This window comes from Stegodyphus dumicola, chromosome X1, assembly GCF_044657685.1.
Source record: "Stegodyphus dumicola isolate Sdum_Otavi_A_Nest chromosome X1, ASM4465768v1".
NCBI lineage: Eukaryota > Metazoa > Arthropoda > Arachnida > Araneae > Eresidae > Stegodyphus > Stegodyphus dumicola.
In genome coordinates, this window is record NC_140780.1 from 233,554,230 (window position 1) to 233,574,164 (window position 19,935).

Consider the following 19,935-nt stretch of genomic DNA (forward strand, 5'->3'; position numbering starts at 1 on the left):
TCTTTAGAAAGTGTTTTGAAAAGCAGTTAAGAAATGTGTAAATATGCTGTATTATAACAGAAGTGTGAATTAATGTTATGTTTATATATTAAAAAAATTCATAGTGGTTTTTCTTTCTTTCTCTGCTTCTCTTTTAGGGACTTAAATTTGAAATTTTTCCTTCAAGATTTGAGGAGAACTTGGAATTAAAAGATTTTTCTTCTCCTGGTGATTTTGTCATGGAAACTGCTAAGCAAAAGGCTCTAGCTGTTGCTGCTTATCTTGAAAAAGAAAAGGTATGTCTCATTGTGCATGTTTATAACTTGTACAACCATATAAAATTTTGTATCACTGCTTTATCCCATCTGTTTCATTAGGCTGATGAAATATTGCTGATTGAGATGCTAATTAACCAAGTATTATGAAGTTCATTGAAGGTCGTTTTCAAAAATATCACAATGGCTCAGAATCCACTGAAAGGCAGTTCTCTTTTTGTTCTCTTAGCTCAAAAAGTTTCATTTTACAAGAATGAACCTGGGCATTTTTATTATAGTTAGAATTGATAAGTGACAAAATAGCAGCTTGTGAATCAATGAAAGGCACAATATTTTGATCTAGGCAAATTTTGATGTGTCAATTAATCAGGCAGACAGATTCGCCAAGGCCAGACCTCTTATGACCCTACCTGATTCCCCTTTGCATAATATTAAAAGAATTATCTGTGCATATAATAAAAGGAAGATTCTGTCTGTATTCTTGGCAGTGTGGATATAGGCAAAGCATATTTTGCTTTCCTTAAAATAAAGTTAAGGCTAATCTAAATAAAATTCATGCTTTATTCCATAAATTAAAGTAAAATAAGCTAACACTGTAGCCTTTACATTTAAAACCATTTGAGGGAAAGAAAACTAGCATAATGCTAACTTAGAGAACACACACATTCACCAATACCAGCGTACATATATATATATATACTCGGCCAATCTTGACATAAGCGGGAACAACGTTAGCTTACTGCCGATTGACCTGCGATTAAAATTTGCATAAGGAAAACTAAAGTTAACATGTATGCGTGTGTGTGTCTTTCGTTCGTGCTGCATGTAAGCTAATAGACACAGGGCTATGAAATTTGGTAGATACGTGCATCTAAACAAGAGCCAGTGCACCTCGAAGCAATTTTTTTCAAAATTCAAATGAGTTTTATTTATTTATTTATTTATTTGATGAAATCGCTTCAAATCAATAATTCTCTCGCATTATATTAGCAACAATGGCACACAGCCAGTGTTGCTGATATATCACTGTTGCCACTCGGAAAAATGAGGGCGAAAATTAGCGTTTAAAGAGTTTTTAATTAATTTTTTTTTAAATCCACATCGACTTTTTTTCAGGATCCAGAAAAGAATTGTAGAAAGTTTGGTGACGATAACTAAAGTAGTGACTGAGTGAACAAACACACAGACTTTCTAAAATTAGATGGCTGTGATATGACTTGCAGAAGTTAAATGACATTGATATGACTGCTGACACATTTTCTCAGAAGATTGCTGAAAGTATCATAACATTTTAACACATCATCATATGTTGGGCATTATAAAAACTTTATGATTTTTCTGTATATTTTTCCCATAATTCTAAAGACATGTTCAGCATCATTAACTGTGTTAGTTGGTTAATTTATTTATTAGGTTAATTAATATTTGTATTAAGGGATATTGCTTATTTCATTGTAATTTATATATATATTACGTAGGGCCATATGCAAGGGGTGTTGGAATCTCAACAAATGAAAAAATGTTTCAAGACGTTACAGGGCCATCAGTCCCAGGTGTTCACTTGAGGCATTTTTCTGGTACATTTAAAAGCCAGACGAAGGTTGGCTATGTAGCGGCTAGTATATAATAAAATGAAAGATAGCAGACTATCCTTATATGTTGGTGCAGCAGTGGGATATCCTGCTTGACAAAAGAAATATCCTCAGTTCCTTACCTTGGGCTGTTGAGTTGATTATTTAGAGGAACATTTGCATCTAATTGGACTTAAGGATTCAGCTTGTTGCTTTCTATGTCATCAGGGTGATATGGATGGTGACCACCTCAAGAACTGCCCTATTATTTTAAAGTTTATTACAGATAACTCTATTGAGTCTAATTTTTACCCTTTCCTTTTTACACTCTCATCATTTTATTGTGCTACTCGTTCACTATTGGCAGAAATGCCAAAGACGTGATATGCTAAAAAAGCAGAAGTTTTTTTGAAGCAAAATCTTGTAGAACAATGAAGTATATTTAATAATTGGCATAAATGTTACTTGTAACTTCCTTATTTTCTGTACTAGAAATTCCTCCTAAAATGTTTAATATGAGAAGAAAGCTCAGGAAGGATATTACTTTCTGATAGTAGATATCTTTGTATCCTTTCATTTTTTAGCCCAAAGGGGCTATTTGCACAGAAGGGCTATTAATTTCATTTTGGCATTTTGCGTTTATTCAATATAAATGGCAAATTACTTTTTAAATTGTTGCCACCAAATATTATAGCCCTGTATTATATTTAAAGAAATTAAATAATGAAGAATCTGCATAAATGTATGTATGTTTCTTGCATTGTAATAAAACAGCAGTAACTAGAGCCATCATATTTTGAATAATATACATCTCCACCCGAATATGGGCATCTGGATGCCCAAATTTGGAATTTGTTTTATTATCTGTTTTGTGAAGCATTTATTTATTTCCTGCCTTCTATTTTGTTGTTGCTATCAATGCTACTGTCATTCGTCCTTAGCAGTTGTTCACAAGAGTATCTTTTGATTCTTTTTTTTTTTTTCTTTTTCTGTACAGTAATTAGAATGAGATTTAATATTGTTAGAATTAGGAACAAATGCTGCAATCATTTAAAATTTATTTACTGAGTTCTTTTTAAGCTTTTACTAGGAAATTCCTGTAAATTAGTCTAGGTTAATAAATTTGGCTTTTAGAAGGATAATTTTCCTTTCATTAACTGACAATTTCATTCACCATTTTAAATCGTAGAAATGCTTGATACATAATTACTATACGGTGGTAAAGGTATCTTTTCTTCCTTATGCCTCCACGCAATTAATTTTTTAGGATGTTCACATAATCACTTTTTACTGATTTCTCATGGATGTGAATTGTTGACATCTATCATCTTGTATATCCTGACAGAATATGCTTTGTCGATCCCTTATATGTTATTGCTTTGTAATTGAAATAGTAAAGCATGGCTAAATGTTTCATTGCCATATGCATACATTAGCATATCAAGTATCTTGTTACTGCTGTTACCTGTTTTATCTCAAAATTCTTTGACCAGTTTTGAAGGCTGTGTGTTCTGCATGTTCAAACACATTGATATACAGTATAAAGTTCGAGGTCCTGACGCGTCAGGACTTTGACGATTCCAGATTTGAGATTTTTCCGGATATTAGATCATCAGTTTAAATCTAGTAAGATGGCATGTAGAAATTATAAAATTAAAAATATGAAATCATAATTTATGAAGTGATGACACATTTACAATCAAAATCATAAATGAAAAAAAAGTATCAAAATTTTAAAATAAACTTAATATTTATCTGTTTACTTTATTCAACATTTCTTTCAATGTAAATTGTTTAAGTTGCTTCATTTTTTGTGCTAATACTTTCTCTTTAATTCTCAAGACAGACATAATTTCTTGTTTAGTTACATAGTTGAAGTCCTGTAATTACTGTGTCGAGAATTCTGACTAACTTGTCAATTAAAATTTTTCTGTTTTCAGTAAATTCTCTCACTTTCTTCACTATTGGTAAGTGGTACTTTCTTGATCTAGAACCATATACAGATTTTCCCATCCATTAGTTGCTTGATGATTGAGGAGCATTGTCATCACAATGAAAATCTTTTGTATCATCTTCATTTATTACCTCATCTCCACATTTCTTTATAAAATCCTTTAATTTGAAAATTTCACCTTTGGTTTGCGATATCCAAAAACCTTCAAAATTCGCAGCTATCCTCATAATATTTAGCTATCGTTCACTATACATAATTGGCTGTATATCGTGAGATTGGCGACTAAAGACAAGTTTTTCCACTAAATTTTATCTTGCTTCTATCTGAGACAATTAAGTCAGAATTGTATTAGTTTAGTTATTTATTATTCTTATGTCTATTTCTTGCACATGCTTAAGGCTTATCTGAATATTGAATAAATAAATTCCCACATATGCTTAAGGCTTATTGAGGGCCGGCGCTAGATAAATTGCCGCCTGATGGCAGCCTCTGTGGGTACTAAATTCTGCTACCAACCGCTTCCCTTTGTCTTCCCTAAATTCTGCCGCTTGGTGTGGCTATACAAGCCCTGGTGCTGGTTCTCTGTTTATGTGAATAACAAATCAGTTATTCTTAATTCAAATAGCACTAAATGTAATCTTTTGGCCTATCAGCATCATTAACAAAATCTATTCTTAGCATATGTAAAGAAATTTTTCCTTGTCAACATTTCTCAGTGCATTTAACTTAAATCTGTAATCATTGCCAAGCGTAACGCAAAAGGTTACTCTTTATTATTCAGTTTCTAACATAAAAACAAATTCTTTAGGTATCGCTACATGAGTCGTTACTCAAGTTGTCATGCGTTAATAAACATGCGGTGATGAAGGCAAAATATAATATATATTGATTCGCCAGGTTGGCGTCAGGAATATGAATATATTTTATATTCCTATTTATATTTTATATCCAAAAAGGATATATCCAAACAATATATATCCAAAAAGGAATATAAAAAAACAACAATGTATCTATCTAGAATGTTTCGGTTTGAGATGTATACCAAACAGATACGGAGCCAAATTCTCGATCATACAAAATTTATACTAAAATGATTATTTCTTCAATAACGAGGTATTTTATTTAGTGGCAAAGTGAAATTAAGAATCGTGGCTCTCCAGTGTTTTATTATGTGCAGGGCAGGGAATCAAATGCTCATACGTAAAGCATGGGGGGGGGGAATTTTAAAAAGTTGTTGGTGGCTTTGAGGTCCAGATTTTAAATCATTTCGGATATTGGACGTACGGATATGGGACTTTGTACTGTATATTTTACACAAAACTGCTGACAGGTGGTGAGGTGGTGGGTGTTTTTTTTTTTTTTTTCCCCCTCTAATACTAGGAAAAACAAATAAAGGGAGTTTTGCATTAAGTCTTTGAAATTTTATAGTGGGTTTCAGTTTTGTATCTTTCTACAGTAACAACCTGTTATAAATAAAGAGTGGTAAAAAGTAATCAAATGTGAGAAAACTCCTCTACATAAATGCTAAAATTGTCATAACCAACGATTATTGTAAATTAACATATTCTGTACAGTGTTAATGAAGTACTTATTGATCTATGTTTTAGAAGCCTGTGCATTTAGTGATTGGTGCAGATACTGTTGTTATAATGGATGGAGAAGCTTTTGGAAAGCCTGAAGGTAACGCAGAAGCACTTGGCATGTTAGAGAGGTAAATATATATTCTTATTGAACCATATGTTTTAACTTGGAATCTTATCTATTTCTATATATACTTTTAATGCCATCAGTTTTTATTATTTTCATAATATTTATCAGATTTGATTGCAAACTAGCGTGATTCAATGCCACTTCAAAACCTTGGAAAGTGTGGAAAGCACTAAATAAATAAATGACTATTTATCACTAGGAAATGTTTTCTTAGGTTAGATTTCCAGCTGCAGAATAGGTTGATTGAATCATCTTTCTTAGTAATTTCTTCATAGGTCATCCAGGAAGGCATTTTAAAAGGGCAAATATTTTACCATCATTAAATCCTGTCTCCTTAAAAATTGTGATTAATTAATTCATTTGCAGAAAAAGCTACCATGCACATGGACTTGAATTTAGTGCCTGTGTAAAGTCTGAAAGTGTGTGTTCTTTCTCCATTGCTTGTACCATACAGTAGTAATCTACTACTATGGAGCATCATCTTAGTAAAAACAGATCACTGATAATTTTCTACTGTTACATGATGAGTAACTTAGCAAGTATTGCCAACTAAGGAAAAACTATTTCAGAGAAATTAGTTGCTTGAAAGTAGTGGGAATATGCTTGACTGCTTTTGACAGCACATGAATTTTTGCTTACATGTGAAGCAAAAAATTATTTCAACTGAAAAGCTGGTAATTTTAACTTTTTTGTTCATGTTTGAGAGAGTGGAATTATTCTAAATGTCATGAAGTGTAAAAAATACACTAAAAGATACTTTTTTACACCTGTGTATAATATTTATATTATATCTGTTAGCCATGGTGACTGTGTATGTATGATGTACGTTTTTCTTATAATAATTTATTTGCATAGTGGGCTATTGCACTGAAGCGCTTGCATGATATAAGTTTCCAAATTTAATATATCTATGTAGAATAAATAGTCATAATTCTTATCAAAATCTAAGCCAGTTGATTAAATTTTTTAGGTGGATTCTCCCATTATGTTATGTGTATTGCTCTTAATGTTTGCAGCCTGTCATTTTATTATTATTTATTATTTAATTTTTCATTAGGCTAAAAAGAGATTGTTCTGATGACCAACTGCATCATTTTCAGGAATAGAATGTTTGAACAGTGGTTGGTTAATGAATGGGAAGTACTAGAGAATTTTCCATTGAAAGAGTTGCTTATGTGGAGATTCTAATGAAAATGATTAAAACATATTATTTTAAAAAAAGAATGAAATTATTATGCTGTGCAGCTATTCAGAACCTAGGAATTGAAACTGGGGCTACGTGCAGCATTCTTTAGCTATTTGGTCATTGGTGGACAGGTATAGATTATTTTTGTAAATAGTTTTGATTGTTGTTAAAAATTAGCATTTTTTATGTCAGGTGATTTTATGCAGGTAAAATATTACCAAAAGCATAAAGCTGTTTTATGCTTTGCACTTTTTAAAATGTTTGTCTTTCTTGCAGCCAGTTCCAACAATTTTTTATCATACGATTTGATTTTTATACCTTTAGTTGCTAACAACATAAGCTTAAACATAGTTATTTTTTCTGTCAATTCAAAAATCGGTTGTTGATTCATTGTGACAAATATGTAGACATCTCACCTGGACCACTTGATTTTCGGTCGTCACTAGGCCCACCAGCGGCCGAGCGGTAAAGACGCTGAACACTGGTAGTTCAGTCTGAGGTTCGAATCCCGCGAACGGGCTGGCTGCATGGGCGTTTTCGTGGTTTTCCCCATGTGTAACGTGTATACGAGCCAGTTTCCCTTAGAAAGTCCTCCACGAAAGGTATCCCTCCCTCTAGGCAGATAGCCCTCGTGTGCTTTGCCATAATTAAATACACCAACTTCGGTCGTCACTGAAAGCCTAGGATTCAGTTTTCCTGTTTCAAAGCCTGGTATTTGCATGGCAGGGTACACTTGTAAACTCTCTTGCCCAAGTATTGATGAAAATAAGTTATTTGGGTCACTGTTATTTTTTGGAACGATTTCTTCAATTTGGTCTGTATCTTCATCTTTGTGGACTTGAATCTCTACATATACTGATTTCTGCTATCTGCATTGCTAAGTTTGTCACAAAAGCATACCTCACCTTAGGCAGATCGTCTTTGTGTGTGTTACCATAATCTAACTAGCCAAACCAAACATAATCCCAAGTGTGGATCCGTAGTCAAGACACATCTTCATAAAGGGTTAACTGAAATTGTGTCATATTCACATAAAACTTGGGCAGCAAAAATCCACAAAAACTGCTATGTACGCATTCTGTTTGCCAGGATTCAGTCCCGCTCCAATTAGTATTCAACGATTTTATTGCTATTTATCTGGTGGCCTTTTGTAGTAGCTTTATCACAAATCTGCAAAGTAATTGCGAAGACACCATTATTGCATACCAACAGATTAATTTAGTTCAGAACTTAAAGAATAACTTTCATTTGTGGTACTGCTGTCAGCATTAACATTTGAAGAGATGTTAATTTATTTTCTAACAAAATTATTTTATTGTAATTAATTTAATTTTTTAGTTAATTGTTCTTCAGACTGTAATTTTTTGTTCGCAGTATATCTAACTCTCATACACTACCTGTTTTGCTTAACTTACACTGCATTAATTTTAAGCGATTTTATACTGATAGATTTCTTTCCAAAAAAGTTTCAAGAAATGTGTATTTTTTTCCTAGAATTTTTAAAACTGTTTTGTATTTCAAATCTTAATAATAAAATTTTATCTAGAAATTCCTTTGGCATATTGATTCTTTCGATTTAATTGAAGTTTTGAGTAGAATATCATTCTTTTGAGATTTAAGAAATTTTTATATGTCAATTTCTGTTTATAAGGAACGCAGAGCCACATATACCAGTACAAAAATCGGGTATGCAGAAAGCGCTGTTTTAACATTTCAAAATGTAAAAAAGAAGACTATACCATTAAAATAACCCACACTTGAAATACGAGAGCAAATAAGAAAGCTGGTTGCAACATTTCATATTTTTTCCTGTTTTTGACAAATCAGAAATAATAATAATTTTTTAATACAAAAATAAAATATTTGATCGCATAGCATATGATTTAGTAAAAAGCATGTCTTCTGTTGCAATTCTTATTTTTTCGTGTTTCTGATAAAATTTGGTAATGCAGTATAACAACATTCAATTCTGTTTGCCTTTCATTTGTATAAAGTACCAGAAGCCAAACTGTTGTAAAACAATTTATCTTCATCCACCAGCTTGCAGTCTCCAGAAAGATAGTACATACCTGCTGTCTAATAGTGATACTTCACTCTCAGGACTCTTCTCTAAAATGCTCTTTTCAAAGACTTCACACCCTAAGAGCTTTGTGTCAACTGACAGTCACCTGCAGAAATGTGGGTGAAAGAGGACCAGAGCACATCAACTAAACATCTTAAACATTTTTTGGGCTTTGCATATACACATCTTAAACATTTTTCGAGCGATTTTAAGTTTGTGTAAACACGTCTAAATATTTTTTAAAGGAAACTCTGAAAACGTTTAAAAACCTCTTAAGCAGTTAAAGGGTTAAAAAATGAGTTGCTGATGCATTGTCATTGAATATATAGATGACTCAGCTAAACCCCTTGACTTTCGGTCGTCACTGAAAGTCAGGGATTCAGTTTTCCTGTTTGGAAGCCTGGTATTTGCATAACGGGGTGCAAAGTCAAAGTGTTGACGAAACAAGTTATTTGGGTTGCTGTTGTTTTTGGACTGATTTCTTGAATTTGATCTGTATCTTCATCTTTGTGGACTGGAATTTCTATCCCTATTCATTTCTGCTTTCTGCAGTATCAAGTTTGATATCTGTTCTGTAAATATTGGGCAATATTGATATCAGGTGGTGGAGAAACAATGCTAGCTACCTGAGGTGCGTTGGGATTTAATTCCCATATCTTGATAGCCATTATCGGTAGTTTGGGCAAATCATTACCGCTTACACACACAAAAAAAAAAAAAATGCTCTGCATATTTAGCAGTAGCTATTGCATCCATAAAGTTTTCAAATTTCATCTGGCACCTGCTGTGTCACTAAGTTGCGAATTTCGCAGAGAAGTTGGGATGGTTTCTTTTCGCCCAATTCCAATTCAGTCAGAAGTTTCTGATTTCTCTGGGATTCAGAATTGGCGAAAGTTCAATAAGCCTCCTCTTAATGGCCGAATGTTTGCCATCATCTGGTGTTTTGATGAGGATATTAGCAACTTCTAACAATGTCCCTGCTTCAATTGGACTAAAATCATAATGGAATTGTGCTTTGATCTGTAGAAACCATATTTTGGGATTGAGATTCCAAAAAGGAGAAATTTTTAGTGTTTAGAAATGCTAATGTCTCCATTCCTGTTTCAACATTTTCATTTCCAGACATTTTATTGCAATCAGTCAGTCACAGACATGGTCACCAATTTATAGGTTTGTTGATTAAGGACAAATGTATTAACAGTACACTGTAGAGAACAAACGTCTTTAAATAAATTTATTAATGAGAGAACAGGAGTAAAACAAATGATAACAAGTTTCTCTATTTATTGTCTCTATAACAAATTCCAATGTTTAGTTTTTTATTATTGCAATTTGAGCAAAAAGAAAATTGCAATACAAAGAGTTTGACTGATGGTATTTCAGTATTGCAAACAATGTTTCCACATAAAGCCCCACTGTTGTTTCTACGAATTCAGTTCTAAATAACTTTCTAGTTCTGCCTAATACTTAAAAAAAAAAAAAGAAAAAGAAAAAAGAACTTAACTGTTAGATTACTTTATCTTTACAATGTTGATTTTCACCAAGAATTACATTATCCTCTACATATAATGTGAATTAAATTAAGGCTATTTTAAACACAATTACACTGTAGTATTTTCCTAAAACTTAGATTTTCTAAAGTATTTTCAAATTCACAAAATCATTCACAGCCTCTTTGATGCAGACCATAAATGGCCTTGTGTAATAAACACACTTTACTTTTCTCTTCAATAAAGTTCATACAGTACAAAGTCTTTAATCCGGACCTCAAAGCTACAAACTTTCTGTGCATGCATAGCGTTTACTCATACGCATAATATGTTTATGCATGCGCGTTTAATGTATAAAGGACGATATAAGCTAGGCTAAAATTGTCTATTTCAGTTAATGTTGCAGATTGCGTTGTTCTTTAATCTTCTAATTGGATCCGGCTTATTATTTTTTGCAGACTGTTAGAGCAATTTTATAAAAAGTGAGCTTGAACTTTCAATTATGTCAAAAAGAGTTTCCAATTCTGGAGCTGCCAAAGGATCTACAAAGCAAAAGCATGGTTCGATGTCCATTAAACAAAAAGTGGAATTATTGCAAAAAATGGATAAAGGCCTATCCGTCTCAAAATTATGCAAGTAGTATGGCATTGGAAAGTCCACTGTATATGACACAAGAAAAAGGAACTTTTTGAATTTTTTGTGGAAGCATCTTAAACAACTTACATTGTAAGAAATGTTTCAAACAAAACATGGAATTGCTGCAAAAAATGGATAAAGACATAAAGTGGCAAAGAGGTTAGAGAAAACGAAAAAATTTCGATTGACAAGTTAGTCAGTATTCTCGGCACAGCAATTACAGGACTTGAACAGAGGAACTTTGTAACTGAACAAGAAATTGTCTATTTATAGAATTAAAGAGAAAGTATTAGCACATAAAACGAAGCAACTTAAACAACTTACATTGAAAAAAATGTTTAATAAAGTAAACTAATAAATATTAAGCTTTTTTTTTTGTAAGTTTTGATACCCTTTAGATCATAATTGCTCTTTATTTCATAAATTATGGTTTCATATTTTTAATTTTATAATTTCTGCATGCCATCTTATCAGACTTAAATTGATGATCTATAATCCGGAATCGCCGAAGTCCCGACGAGTCCGGATTAAAGACTTTGTACTGTATATATTTTCTCATTTAACTTTTCTCTCTTTTTCATATAAATATGTATTTTTTGTGTTTCATTGATAAAAATATTTTTCACCACATGTTACTGTGGTGAAAAATATTTTTATCAATGAAAAATTAACTATAAACTTCATCAAAACCTCCCAGTTTTTTGCCTGAATTCCTTTGTGACAAAATATGCTTTGTATCTAACCGCGTCCTTCCTTCCATTTCTTTTTATAGACCCATTTGTTTCTTAGCATCTTTTATTTTTCTGGCTTCTCAATTAATTCCCAGACTTTGTTTCCGCATTATGTCAATTTCTTCTCTCATTGCCCTTATTTGATGAGAAATCGCCCATTTTCCCACAAAATCGGGGATATGCATTAGATGGATGGAGAGCCTTCTGGAGCAAATTCCTACCTGGTTTATCCTAGAATGTTCTCAAAACACAACCAAAAGCTATATAAACTCTGCTGGTACGCGGAGTGTTGAGTCAGTGCGGAGTCCATCGAGTTGATAGTCAGTGAGTTCCTAGTCTAGTGCCGAGTTCATTTTTGAGTATATCGAGAAAGTCTCTTGGTGTATCGTGGGGACGACTACACCGGGGAGTCGGGAGCCGTATTCTAGTGTATCGTCAAGAGTACATGGAGTTCCGAGAATGAGCAAGCAGAGTCATGGTGGTGCTTTCTCTTGACGCTGTCTCCGCCATTATAGCCTGATAGTGTGAAGACCAGGGCTGTGGAGTCGAAATTGGAGTTTGGCAAATTTTTGGATAAAAGGAGTCGGAGTTGGAATCGCTAAAAACATGTTGACTCTGACACCAGTTTATGTTGGACAGTTTGAATTTGAAATGTGATTAAAGTGAATTGAAAAAATATTTAATGATAAACTGTATTATTTTTATTTACTGACTATATACATTAATAAATAGTTATTTTCTATTTTATTGACATATTGAATAAATATAAGGAAGGAGGATGGATGTGATATTTGCCAATATTGATTAAACTGCTACATGTAGTTACAATTTATGTAAGCAGCAAGAACTCCCAAAATTGATGCCATTCTTAGGAAGTGAGCAGGAAAAGGAACAATTATTGATCAAGGAATGTGATGGGGAAGTATATATTTGATGATATAGAGTTTGTTAGAATTAAGAACTTTTTTAGAAGATGTAGATAACCCTAATGTTGCACTAACAGAAAGCCTATGGAATGATCTTGCAGAGTTGAAAGCACTTCTTTCTACACTGAATATAGCCACAAAAAAGCTACAATCCGAAGAATTAACAGGAGGCGAGAATGGAAGAATTTGATGTTTGTTCTTTCTGAAATGGAGGGGTTTATTGCAGAAGAAATTATTTCTTACAATGAGATCTTGCTAGGTTCAATATATGTAGATCCAAAATACCGAATTTTATTGGATGATGAACAAATTAAAAAGGCAAAGAAAGCCATCTATGAACTTTCATAAAGAATGGAATTATTCTCAAAACATTTGGAGTATTCAAATCAGGATAATCAAACTGCAGACAATGCAACTGAGTCTCTATCATCCTCTTCCAGTGATGAATTAGATTTTTAGAAATGTTTGGATAATATTGAAAAGACGTAGGCAAAACGAATAAAAATATAGAAACAAGAGCCTTTACATATAAAAATGAAAAAAATACAAAAAAAAAAAATTTCTATACAGCATTTGAAGAAATAGAAAATAATATGATTGCTCTTGCAAGACACCTCTGTTAGAACTTATAAAAATCTAGCCTGAAAAGTTAAAAGAAGTGGAACTAACAGTAACAGCTCCTCCTCCAGCTAATCTTTGGAATATGGTAACAGGTAGTTTGGCGACATTTTGGTAAAGCGATAAAGGTTACTAATTAGGACTTTAGCAGTGTACATGGATAAAGTCAAGAGTGTGCGCAATGCCATTTTTGTGCAATTCTGAGATTTTTTTTTAAGTGAAAATAGGTCGACATGTGCATGGATACCGTGTATGTGCAATTCTTAAAAACGCGGCAAGCAGTGGGCGATTCTGCACTTTCTCCCAATTTCGTACGTAATCTTCATCATAATTAAGCACTTTTGTTCCATAAAAGTTCTAGCATAAGCGTAATTCGGCTAGCAGATTATTGGAAAAAAAAATTGAGTAAAAAAAAAAAAAACCTTTACTTTGTGAAAACAAAATGGTGTCCAAAACAAAACTAGCAGGTTGATGTACCAGGGTTGGTCACCAAATTTTCGCCAAAAAATCGCCAAGTTACCATAATCCAAAGATTAACCCTTTTTCCTTCTCAAGTCAGTGTGAAAAGACTCTTCTCAGCTCTGAAGTTCATCAAATTTGATCAATGGTCCTTTATCAAAGAAGATCTTGCCGAAGCTATACTGTTTCTTAAAAATTACTAATGCCAGTTTTTCCATTTCATAGTAAATGCTAACTAATATAAATAATTTGCAATGCCATCAATTTTTTTTTCTGTAGCATTTATTACTTTTATATTAAAAAAATAAGCTGCAACCCATGTGTATATGTTTACATATGTATGAGGGAGTCAGAGTCTAAAATTCCAGGAGTTGGTCATTTTCCCTACCGACTCCACAGTCCTGGTGAAGGCTGTGTCACTGATGGATTCAGCATGTTTATAGTAGTTGTTTGACAACTGTAAATGTGTTACTGGAACTGTCTAGAATAATACTGGCCAATAAGTGTGTATTGATACTTCATCTAGTGTGGTCATTATTTACTCCAAATCTACAAACCCTTAATGTATCGTAAAGAAGAGAAAAACATAACATATAGCTGTACATACCCTTCTGGCTTCTTAACTGCTTGTCTTTGTCAGTTTAAGTTTGAAACTTCTTTTAGTATAGATTGCTCACGTAATTCCTCTATCTGTTCTTTAGGAATTTCCTGCTTTTCATCCAACTCTGATAACATTTCTGATTTTTAAACTGCTATCTGCTGTGTTTATTCTTTCATCAAACTTTTCATTGCAAGTTTCTATTTATCTCCATTCTTCTGGTAGCGGCATTCTATACCCCCTAGGTTCCTAGGCAATTTCTACCTTGATTCTTTGTATCTCATTTGCAATGTCTTTCTAGTCTATCTTGGTATGCCAGCATGCTTTACATCCAAATATTTTAAATAACACAGAATTTTTCTATTGAGGAACATTCCACAAGGGGTTTGTTTATTTTTATGACGCCCTGGTTTAAGTATGTGCGAAACATCCAAGAGCTTCTGCCCATAATTTTTTCCCTTTCTTCAATTGCACGTGAAAACATCAGCTTGAACCAACTTCTATAACAATGTCAACTTCCTTTAATGCTCAGTTGCCTGGACTCTTGGCAGGGGAGGTGTCACAATATTTTAAAAAGCTTACATTTCTGAAAGGGAAACTTTCCGAAATAAAAATGCAGGAATATACATACAAACAAAACTAATGCTTATTTTACTCACAATTAAAACAAGTAGGCTGCAACAGCAGCCTTTACATAAATTGCAAAGCAAAAAGAAAAAGCAGTCAAGTCCCAAGGTTAACCAACTCCATAATATAAATTTACTTGGCACGCCATCGCCCTATCCACCTTTGGCCAGATGTGATTACTGACGAGTGGCCTCTGGCCAAATTTGGATCAAAATTTGAGTTTGCTACTGAGTGGCCGCTGATCAAATTCGGATCAGGAAAAGATGATATCAAGCCAACAAAAATTACCGCTCGAAATATTAATCCTGCAATGTTAATTCAGTTTGTCATATATTTAATAATATTGTTTTTGAAATTGACATTACTTTCTTCTTTTGTAATTCATAATTTACGTTTAATTGAAATAAAATTCATACCTTTGTTCAAATTTATTTTAAAAATTTGTATGTTTAAATAAGTTTTATAAATTTTTCAAAAGAAAAGTGTTTTTTATTATATGAAAATTTTGCTTTCATTTTTAAGTGGACATATTTTAGGCATAAGCTGCAAATATTTTGTTCATATTTCTGCATATTTTATTTAAAATTTCCAAAGATATACATGAATTTATATATCAACGCATTTTGAAATATGGTGTATTTTTTTTAAATGATAAAATTGTCTAACATGGTTTGCACACTTTGTTACAATCTTTAGCAAGTTCCAGCAGTTATTTTTAACTTTTTAAGTTCTAAATTAACTGTTACTGAGGATTATTCATATGGAATTCTTTGTTCTAATTTTTTGAGAAGAAGAGTCGTGAAGAAGAAAAATTCAAGGCATTAATCGTGTTTTCCTTAAAATTAATTTTTTAAATTATTCTACTGTTTAGTAATTGCAATTTATAAAGAGAATAATTTGGACTAGTTAAAAAATGCATGTAATATTTTAGCAAACTTAGAATAGGATAATAAAATTTACGTAAAGCAATAACATAATGACAAAACTGTGTACAGCATGGAAAATTGTGTGTATGCATATCATTCTAAATTAAAATGTTGATTATATATCTTTTTTTGAAAGATGTTTTAACTTTGCTTTATTTTAGTTTATCTGTCAATGACTAATCGGAATGGTGTTGGGCCCCTGAGTACTTGGGCTTTGAGCTCTATTCCAAATTGAACACAATTATAAATTTCATAATTTTTGTATCAGCTAGCTTAATAAGCATGTAAAATGTAGAAAAATAACTTGTAAATTTCTTTAGCAGAAAACCATCAAAATAAGGTAGTTACAATTTAAATGGTGCCATAAATACATATACAGATAATTCAGAAAAGTATGTGATAATAACTTAATATAACATAGATATACATGCAGGATGTGATTCAAAAGTTTCAAGACTTACCTCAGAACTAGAAATTTATTGGACAAATGCAGCGGACTAAAATTCTTCAAAATATGATCCTTCAGCATCAACGCAGCGCTGCCAGCGTGTCTTCCACTGTCCGTAGCCCCTCTGGAAGGCTTCAGGCATCATGCTGTCAAGGGCTCTCGTTGAAGCCTGCTGTATGGCGGTGATGTAGTCGAATTGCTTCCCTTTTAGGCCTGTCTTGATTCAGGGGAAGAGGAAAAGTCTTTTGAAGCCAAGTCGGAGCTGTAAGGTGGCTGCGGCAGTGTTGTCACGTTGAACTTGACCAAAACTTGGGCGTGCGACGTGTGAGTGGGCATGTTGTCGTGGTGGAGAAACCAATCACCCTTGATCGCTGGGCGGACACGGCAGACTCGATCCTTCAAGCGGCAAAGCACTCCAGTGTAAAAGTCACCTGTGACAGTCTGTCCATGAGCAACAGACTTCTTGTGAATCACTCCTTTACAATTAAAAAAAAAATCAGCATGCACTTCACACACGACTTGCTCATGCGAGCTTTCTTGGGCCTTGGCGAGGAAGCAGTGTGCCATTCTGAGCTTTGACACTTCGACTCAGGATCGTATTCGTACTCTCATCACCAGTAACCACTTTCTCCAGAAGCTTCGGATCAACATACAACTGTTGGAGCATTTCCTGGCAAACAGTCATGTGCCATTTCTTCTCATCCACCGACAAAACTTTTGGCACCAATTTGGCGCACACTTTTCGCATCATCAAATTCTCCGTCACAATCCTCCACACCGTAGTCTGACTGAGTCCCGGTTCATCAGCAATTAATCTAGTACTAAGACAACGGTCATTGTTTAAAAGTTCCTGCATGCTCTCCACATTTTGATCCATTCGGTTTGATGATGGCCTCCCAGAGCGGTCGTCATCTTCTACATTCCCGTGGCCATCTTTGAAATGTTTGTTTCACGTGAAAACCATTGCATGGGGCATGGCTTCTTTCTTAAAGGCCTCTTGAATCATACCGAGATTCTCCATGGCGGTTTTGTTCAGTCATACACAAACTTAATCGCATAATGTTGCTCCAAGTGCTGATCCATTTTTGCCTTTCCCACTTTTGACCGAGGTCAATGACATGCACTCACACTGCAAGCGATGCACACTCTCCAGGGTTTTGAAGGCAACTGTCGCAGCGTCAGTTCGTTCCCTGAGACCCCCTGCTACTTCCCCTACCCGGCAGAACCGGTCTGCACATGCTCCCCTACTCAGAAATGAACCAGCCTTGAAACTTCTGATTCACACCCTGTATTTTACACAATTATTTGGATATTTAAGGTGGCTATTGGCCTTTTGATATTATGTGGATTATTAGAATCATAATTATAGATTTTTTCCCGAAGACGAATTAGTTGATGGTATGCAATTTTCAGATGCATCATAACAAATACTGGGTCACAAAATATTCTTTCAAAAGAAATACAATTCAAGCTAACAGAATCAAGTTTAGAAAACATTTATATGAATACATTAAAATTTTTAAAATAATTATTTGAAGAAATTAATTCAACAATGCAACTTGTATAATTAAAATAAAATTCTAGGAAGAATTTATCTGAAAATAACAACTGCGATTAAAAAATAAAGCTAAAAGTAAAGATATTTTTAGGAAAGAAGTAATGAATTATTTTCTCGCCTGAGCAGAATGAAAGTTAAAAAATTAACATAAACTGAGAAGCCTGCTAAGTGTTGGTGGAGGGTGAAAAAGTATGTTCCAAGCCATTTTGTTAAAGTACTCCATAAGTTTTGCGAAATTTTACAAAATTTAGTGTTTAGGTATAATTTGAATTCTAGAATCAAAATACAGAAAAAAAATCAGCGATCCATTTCAGAAAAGTTTATTTTTGTCAAAATATGTATGTTAAAACAACACTACATGTAAATCATATATATTTCCTACATTGCACATTCAAGGTACGAAAAATGCGTGTTGAATTTTGTTAGTTGGTCGATTAGAGCAGGAGCTATAGAACTGTCACTTTTTTCTTTGAATTGGTTTGCTTTCTTTAAGCAGCTGCTCTGTTACAATCTGGATCCTTACTGATATATCTCTGGGATCTGCTTTCAAATAATGATGCATACTGGTTGAAATCAGTACAGTGACACCAGCTGTGCACTTTTATCTTTTGCTCAATAGAGCAGAAGATATTATAGCTCAATAGAGCAGAGCTACCTCAGCATGCCATTTCTGCAAACACATTCCATTACTTAAATTTGTTTATTTTGGACCATTCTAGTTTTCTTTACTTTTTTGCCAGATAGCTTCTGAATATCATTTATTACTTGAATTGATATATAATATTTTGCTTTGTATTGGGATGAGAAAGCAAAGGTATGCAGAAATGAAATATAATATTATATTATTCATTAAATAATATGTAAACTTGTTATCAGTTGTTTTTCAGTTATGTGACCATTAGCAAAATGACCGTGATAATGAATTTTTCGGGGTTAATTAAAGTGTATACAGTGTATATTAATTACATGCATTTTGGATGCATTTTGGATATATTAATTACATACATTAGAATTATTGCATACATTTTGGATGCAAACGAAATTGTGAAATTGTCATTTATGTTTGTTAATAGATTGGAAAAGATCGACTGTTAGGAGAAGAAAGTATTAAAATGTATAAAGTTGTACGATTCCTAATTTCTTGTCTAAGAAGAAATGTCAAAGGACCTATTGAACTACGTAGCAACTTATCGCTCAGTTCAGAACAACTAAGACATGGACTTGAAAAGGATTAAAATATCCTTTTACTCACTCAAATCAGAATAACAGTTGGCCCCTTCTCAGGCTTTAACTTGGAATTAGAAAATAAGAAACTAAACTAAAATTAACTAAATGAGACCTGGCCAAAGCTAGACACAATTAGCTAATGTAGTTAGGCCTTAAATTAAACTAGCCAGCAAATATCAATAGTCACGTATAATACGGTCGAGCGTAACAGCTTCAAGAGTGACATAGCTAGAAGGCAACATGCACCACTAAGGACTCCTAGCACCCTCTATGGAAGTTAGTAGAACCTTCCTTAAATACTTCTCTAACTCATTTGCATTCAATGCGATTCTAAAAAACCCATTCTGGTAGGGAGTTATAAGTGGAAACAGGAACTGATAGGAAGGGATTTCAAAATTAAAATATACCTTACAAAGTAATTAAGAGTAATAAATACTTGGTCACTAATTTTAACATTAATTAAGTAATTTTCGATGATTTGATGGGAAATTTTTAATTGACTATATATTTGTAATTTTCTAATCAAATGAATTTTAATTTTAAGTGTATAAAGATTTTAAAATATGTAAAAATTTCCTAAAAACTTGGCATTTGGGCACTATATTTTTCAATTATACTGGCTCTGCTATTAACTGTTAAATGTATGTTATGTAGAAAAGGATACCTTGGTAATACTCATTCTTCTAATAATATATGTTGAAAGTTTTCACAGGAAATGCTCTTTCTTATGATAACCCTATACAAAATTTAAAGATTTGTTATCTTGTCAATCTTGGAAGAATGGAAATTGAAATACATGCACTTGTTTCAGCACTCCCAAATGTGCCTGGAGGTATAGTACAAATGTTTCATTTGGTAATATGTCACAGATTAATTAATTGTTTATTTTGGGTAGCTTTGGATTGTCTCAAGATATCAACCTACAGTTCTATCTTATGAGAGGAGAGCAATGCC

The 19,935-nt window shown here is 33.1% G+C and overlaps 1 protein-coding gene across 2 annotated transcripts in view; it reads left to right on the forward strand.

Annotated features, from left to right (window-relative positions):
- LOC118194934 (uncharacterized) overlaps positions 1-19,935 on the forward strand; it is an 82,980-nt gene that overhangs the window by 21,480 nt on the left and 41,565 nt on the right. For both annotated transcript variants that reach the window (XM_085807119.1, XM_085807120.1), the window contains exons 3-4: positions 138-275; positions 5,387-5,490. In XM_085807119.1, the coding sequence (XP_085663245.1) occupies positions 138-275; positions 5,387-5,490 (242 nt within the window). The remainder of the gene's footprint in view (positions 1-137; positions 276-5,386; positions 5,491-19,935) is intronic.